The 7,626-nt window shown below is 35.1% G+C and overlaps 1 protein-coding gene across 1 annotated transcript; it reads right to left on the reverse strand.

Moving 5' to 3' along the window:
* On the reverse strand, positions 1-939 carry LOC141516471 (olfactory receptor 5P80-like). The gene has a single exon (XM_074227543.1). The coding sequence runs from the start codon at positions 937-939 to the stop codon at positions 1-3; it is 939 nt and encodes a 312-aa protein (XP_074083644.1).
* Between the last annotated feature and the right edge of the window lie 6,687 nt (positions 940-7,626).

Here is a 7,626-nt window from a genome sequence, read left to right on the forward strand (position 1 = left end):
TCATGAAAAAGAATGTTTCCTACTCATCAGTTTTCTCAGGGCCCCTTTTACTTCATTGTTCCTTAGGCTGTAGATCAAGGGATTAAACATGGGGATCATTACAATGTAAAAAACAGATACCACTTTATTCTGATCTGTTGAGTAGCTAGATTTGGGTGTTGCATAAATGAATGTAATAGTACCATAAAACAGAATGACTGCTGTGAGGTGGGATGTGCAAGTTGAGAAAGCTTTGGATCTCCCCTCAGTGGATTTTATCTTCAGGACAGAAAAGACGATGTATACATAAGAGATTGTGATAATTAGTACTGTGATCATAATTATTGACCCAGAAGAGGCAGCAGACAGAAGTTCAGCAAGATCATCTTGGTAATTAGAAAGTTTCAAAAGTGGTGCATAATCACAGAAAAAATGATTGATCTTATTGGGTCCACAGAAGGACCGGTTCAATAAGCAACCAGTGTAGATCCAACCATTTACACAACCCCCCAGGTAGGATGCTATAAGTAATAGAGTGCAGACCCTAGGAGACATGTTAATGGAATACAGTAGAGGATTACAGATTGCCATATACCGATCATAGGCCATCACAGCCAGCAAGAAGCACTCAGTTGTCCCAAAGGTGAAAGCAAAGAACACTTGTGTCACACAACCTCCAAGAGGGATTATGGTTTTGTCCACAAGGAAATTCTTGAGCATAACAGGTGCGACAGTTGAGGAAGCTCCAATATCCACAAATGCTAAGTGACTGAGGAAAAGGTACATTGGAGTGTGTAGTTGGCAGCTATTTCTGATCAATGTGATTATACTAAGGTTACCAACTAAGGTGACACCATAGATACCTAGAAATATCACAAAGAGAATGACACAAAGAGTAGGATCATCTGTTAACCCCAAAATAATGAATTCAGTCACAGCCGTGCAATTATTGCCAGACATCTGTCTTGGAAAGAGTACCTATTAGATAGAATAAAAAGGAGATTAAAATAGAATACAAAATTTAAAAATGGATATGTCTTTTGATATATTCAGAAAGTATTCAATGACCAACAGTTATATGCCTGTCCTATCTTACTCTCATTCCTTGCTTCAGTGCACCTTGGCAGGGTGTCCATAAGCAAAGGAGAGATGGTTATATTTGTTGCTTTCAATTTTTTTTCCTTGGAATGACCATACTATATATTTTGCCAATTTTGACATGGTAAGAATGTAAAAAAGACTGTGAGAGTAAAGAAGATTTTTTTCATCACATAATCGCTATCTTTCTTAAGTGCAGAGACTATTTGTAAATGTTATAAATGTTGTTTTGCCAACTAAACACCACTGCTAAACTCTTTCAAAGAAATAGAGTCTGTTCTGTTTCTTCACCTCTCACAGGACCACTTTCTACATCTGAAGTTAGTTAAAAGTTTAAGGACATGTTCAGAGAGGATCATGCTATCATATACATGTTGACCTGACTTACATATTATATATTTATTTTAATGAGAAGAGTATTGTGCAAAGTCATCCCTCCCACTGCAAGAGTTTATTCACCTTATGCTAATTGACTGAAAGGAAACTCCAGGCTTACAAGATGACCATTTGTTTTCTTTTTGTTTTGTTTTGTTTTTTAGATTTTTCAAGGCAATGGGGTTAAGTGGCTTGCCCAAGGCCACATGCTAGGTAATTATGAAGTGTTTGAGACTGGATTTGAACTCAGGTACTCCTGACTCCAAGGCCAGTGCTCTATCCACTGCACCACCTAGCCACCCCCGACCCTTTGTTTTCTAAAATCACAAGAGAGGAGGAATCAAGACTCTCAGTTCTGAGTCTCTTCATTGTATTTTGTTCCTAGAACTTGGCATTTTTGCTAGACATTACTAGACACTTCTAACCTGAAGGACTGAGGAAATTTTCTCATGGAAATTCTGCTGTTTCTAGATGAAACAATGGAAAATACTTGCTCATCATATTGTCACAATGCACTGTTTACCTATTGATTCCTTCAATTGTAAACTGTAGCATAGCAAAGTAATGACATTGCTATGTGCCATAGGAAATGATGAATATGACTACTTTGGAGTCATGAGGAAACACTTTCATTAACTAATGCATAGTAAACTCAGTAGAACTAGAAGAACAATTAATGTCATGATCTTAGTAATCATGAAAGGGGAAACCTCTTGGACCAAAATAGAGACAAATCTTATCATAACACTGATGAGAATCATTATCTACCACTTCTTGGAAGAAAATTGTTGAGGCACAGAATGAGGCATTGATTCTCAGATATGGTGAATCTGTTGATATGGTTTCCTTGATGATACATATCTCTTAAAAGGGACAACTTTCACTGTGAGTGGCAAGAGAATAGCAAAATGGATGACAAAAGACATGAGTGATGAAAGGAGTAAAAACTAAACATTTTCAAAATTCACAAGGGAAAAAAGGACAGTTTTACATCTGTCTATATATAAATGTTACATTTCTTTTATAGACTATCTTGAAATGTTTGCATTTCTTAATGCTTGTTAAGTTAAACTGAAAGAAATCATCTTAAATATTACTTTTTCCTGAAATAGTCTTATTATTAACAACTCTAAAATCATTTTTCTTCTCCTCACTCCTGTAAAAATTATATAAAATACTGAGATAGTTTAATGCAGATAAAACTCTAATTATATTACTAATTTATGACATTGTGGTTCAATTCTTTCTTTAACCGCAAAAAAAAGAATGCCTTAAGTAAAAATGTATATGATGATGAGACAATTTTTTCAACCATCTACAATTTTACACTTTGTTCTCAAGAAAGGACTTTGCAACATACTTTTATGACAAAAGATTCTTCCTGTGGGATCTTTTTTCTTTCTTCTTCTACAATTCAGTGTTCTTCAATTGTCTTTGCAACAGTCTCTGAAAAAGAGATAATCCTTTTCTCTAGGGACAATCCCTCTACTTCTTGCATCGATTCCATTTTTTTTCTATTTCCATTACAAACTTCCCCCACTGAAAAAAATTACCTCATAATTTTTAATTTTTTTTAATACATAGGCTTCTCCCCATTTTCCTATAAATATGCTCAAATGTGTCCAATCCTTTAAAACTGTTCATCTCACCCTGACACTAATTCAGTTTATCTCACTACATCTCTTCTCTTTCACTATCAATTGTGGGAGGGGGAGAGTTAGAGGGGGGTAATGGGGAGAAGGAATCAACCTTTGTAGAGTCAGCTTTCTCTTCTTCTATGCACTTGCATCTTGTTTCCAATTCTAATACTCCACCAGGACTATCCTCTGCAAAGTTACCATTAATTTCTAATAATAATGTTTTTATAATGTTCATTTAAATTAATAGATGGTACGGATTGTTAGAGATTTTTTTGATTTGCATCAGCAGCACCTAGTTAAGTGGCTAAAAATAGTAGGCACTTAATATTTGTTGACTGATTGATTCATGGTCTCTTTGCAGCATGTGACATAGAGGACACCTACTCTTATTGGCTATATTTTCCTCATGACTTCTCATGACACTGGCTGTCCTGGTTCTAGTGTTCCTTCTACCTGTCTGATTTTCTGAGCTTCCTTTGGCAGATTATTATTCCTCTGCTACCTCCTAATCATAAATGTTTTTCTGAGTTGTATCCTTAGACCCTTCCCTCTTTTTTTGTGAAACTTTTCAATAGACTCATTAACAACCACTGGTATTAATATCTCCATCCAATTGAATCTTTTTCAGTAAATACAGCCCTGCACTCCAATTCATTCCAAAAGCATTTCAAACTCAGTGAGTTCAAAAGAGAAATCTTCTTACTGCCAATGTCAGCCTAAAATGACTTATCTACTTAAGTCCTTCTGTTGAGGATCCCACTATCCCTCCAAGAAGCCTAGTTTGCAATCCTCAAATCAATCTTTATATTTTTTTTCTTCTATTCCCTAACCAATTGACAAGTCTTGCCACTTCTGCATCTGCAACATATTTGTCATATACTCTTATAGCAACTGAAATACCCATCACCCTTACTCAGGTTTTTGACTCTTCTCATTTGGATTGTTACAAAAAGCTCTTAATTAGAAATTCTGTCTCTCCTTCCTCTAAACTTTCCTCTGAAAGCATAAAAAAACTGGTCTTCCTAAAGCACATGATTAATCATGTCACTTGTTTACTCTGGTTGGGAAAAGATCTTTTATTGCCTTGAAGACAAAATAACAATCCTTTACTGTGATATTTAGAGTCATGAACAATTTGTTCCAGCCTACTGGTTCAGATTTATTTCACTATATTGCAAGACATATAATCTGTTTTCTAGTCCAACTGTTCCCCAGACTCAGAATTCTACCCCCATGTATATCTCTCTACACAGGTCATCCTCCATGATCCAAATGCCCTACTTCAGCTCAGTTTCTTAGAATCTCAAGCTTCCTTCAGTTAATGGCTTACAAGTCACAGGAGGTTAACTTTCTAAAGTTTTGTCCCTCCTCAACTAATATCAACTTATTGATACACAAATTTTACCCCTCCTTTCAAATAGAATTTAAACTCCCTGTGATTAAAGGTTGCTTTGCTTTTTTTACCCCTTTCAATCCCCAATGGCTTCAACGAGGCTTTGAGTATAGTGTGCACAGAAAAATATTAGTTGAATGTTAAATCACCAATTCATTTTTGAAACTCTTAAGTTTCATTTTTTGTAACATAATCATAATAAGCTGATAACAGGAATTCTAATAGCTCAACATCACAATTTAAATTTCATAAATTACTTTCCTCCCACACTATTTAGGGGAAATATTATTATTCTCATTTTACAGATGAAGTAACTGAGGATCAGAGAGGTAGAGTCACCTACCCACAATTACAGTCATAGCCAGTAGCCTCAGATAAGAAATTCAAACCCAGTTCTGCTAACTTCAAGTCCAATTTCTTTCCACTACATCATCCAATGAATATATCACTGAAATTTCTCCAACTAAAACCTCAGTCTGAATTTTAGGGGAAAAGTAATAATTTGAAACAAATATACTTAATGTTATAGAAAGAGCTTTACTTAAGGGGCTGTTATCTAATCACCTTCTATCATGTACTTACTGTTTGTAGTGATGTTTCAAGATGTAGGATATGACCTAGGATAGATCAAAATTTACTTATTAAATGCCGTAATAAAGTTCCATGTATAGACTTCACTTGCAAATCTTTGACATTAAATGAACCTACAGGACCAGATACATGATGGCCCAAACTGGAATGAATCTTACTCATAAAGATGGGTTTGGAGAGTGATTAAAGCTCCATTCAAAACTAAAATCAATGTAAAACTTGGCTTATCAAGAGGAATATATAGACACCCCTGAAATGAGCTATAAATTAAATAATTTTAGAGGAAAAACAAGAACAGCAGTGGCACCCATTGATAAAAGAAGACTTTTAGATTCCAAGGAATTATCTTTGCACAGTGGGGAAATATTTATGTTCAGTTTTGTAACATTTGGGATATAAATCCTTTAATGTGAAATAAAGCTGACATCATCAAAATGCCAAATGAAATCCACTGGGACTATGAAAATTATTCACACAGAGGTAAGGTGTTTAAAAACTTCTCTAAATTCTCAGGGGGCTTCATTTATTTTTTCTTGCCTATGTTTGTCTAGGATTTTAAAAAATAGATAAACAGGATTGGATATCAATATAACCCAACCACTGAGTATGATCTGCTATAGAAGCTCTCAAAAATCAGTATGTGAGGTGGCAGCTAGGTGGTGCAGTGAAGGGAGCACTTGTCCAGAAGTGAGGAGGACCTGAGTTTAAATTGGACCTCAGAAACTTGATGCTTACTAGCTTGTGGCCTTGGGCAAGTCACTTAGTCTCATTGCCTTGCAAAAAACAAACAAACAAAAAATCATTTTGTGGTGACTGTGCTTGTAACAATATTCACTAGGTATGAAAATTAGTCTTCACAACTTCATCTGATTCATTTCTGTTGTATTGTCATTTAATATTCTGCAATGTAAGTGAGCAATTGTTTTGTAGATATACTTAAGAAATTCCAAGAATACTTGAGAAGTCTAAAACTAAAAATTTGCTAAACATCACAAAAAACATATTACATAAATAATCATCTGGTCTTGTGGCTTTCTAAAAATTTTTTACTCCAATTAACTTTCTCCTTTAATTAATAATCTTTCTAGTTTAATTATTTCTAACTGCTTAATGCCATTTTACACCCCAGTTCTAAGAAACTTTTCATTATCATGTGGTAATGAACTATTTCTAGGATATTTCTGTTTACCTAAAATTCCTTCAAGGCATTTTCATTACAAGTTAGCATGCCATTCAAGAAGTTTCTTTAAGGTACGGGGAATGTATCTTTATACCACTGTATATACCACAGTCTAAAAACTACAATTCTTGTAGTCTTTCAATCCCTTTCTTGTTCCCTGCCATCATCACTGAAGAATCAGGAAGGACCAAATAGAACTCAGTAATATTTTACATTTGCTATAGCCACCTTATCAAAGGATCTTCAGTTTTGTTCCACTCACTAGAATGGTTTTACTGTAAAAAGTCAGAGTTCTTTTTTTTCCCATTCTTATTTCCCTAGGAAAAATTTTGAGAAGCAAGATGTGTACAAGTGGGAGGGTGAGTTTTGCCACAGTGCACAAGAGTTTCAAGAAAGACTTGAGTTATTATGGTTGTGGATGGGGCAGCATTTGAACAGGGACTAGAGCTCCCTCCATTTTGGTCAAGAGAGTCCTGTCCAGGAATGTGTTGATTTTTATTCTATTACTTCCCAAAGTGAATCAAAGGCATGAATTTAGTTTTATCTTTGGACAAACATGAGCTCAACAATTATTTTTGTCTGGTGAAGAATTTGACAAGCTTATACCATGGGGCAAATGACCTCCATCCTTCCCATGTTTAAGAAAAGCCTTCTAAAATGATGAAGCCAAGAGTGGGGAGTAAGGAGAAAGTCTCATTTGGTAGTAGGAGGAGGGAAGTAACTGAAAAAGATTGTCAGTGTTCACATTAGAAAAGTGAGGGCCATATAATAATAGATTAAGAATCCTAATTCTTTCTTTCCTGCTGCAGTCTAGATGAATCATTTGATCTTATACACATAACCCTTCTTAGAAATGATGCTTCACATTTTTATTTGTTTCACAAATTCTGAGAACCATCATTTTCATCCCAGGAGATCAGTCTACTAGTAATGAACTTCATTATACTTAGATAGATAGGTTCTCAAAATGCAGATATTATCTTTTGCCAGCATTCTATTTTAAGACTATAGCATAGAACTTTGGAAAAATTGTGTTCCAGTGACTCAGTTCTCAAGTACCCATGAATCCTTCCATGATAGATTGAAGAATTGGAACTAAAATTGATGTAGTAGGCATGGTGTCAGAAAAGTGGGAGAAGAGATTCATGTGGAAAGTGCTCTGATCAAAACACATTTGGAGTCCGATGTTTGGCTCTGTACTCCACATATTAGAAAAGATCCTGATATGTCTCAAAAGACAAGTCAGACTGGTGAGAAGAATGAAAATCTTTCTAAAAGATAATTGGTTCAAGTAAGTGGGAACATGCCCTGGAAAAGATACAATATAAAAGGTACATGATAGCTTTCTTCAAGAAGTTGAATAGCTTTTG

Source organism: Macrotis lagotis, chromosome 3 (genome assembly GCF_037893015.1).
Source record: "Macrotis lagotis isolate mMagLag1 chromosome 3, bilby.v1.9.chrom.fasta, whole genome shotgun sequence".
Lineage (NCBI taxonomy): Eukaryota > Metazoa > Chordata > Mammalia > Peramelemorphia > Peramelidae > Macrotis > Macrotis lagotis.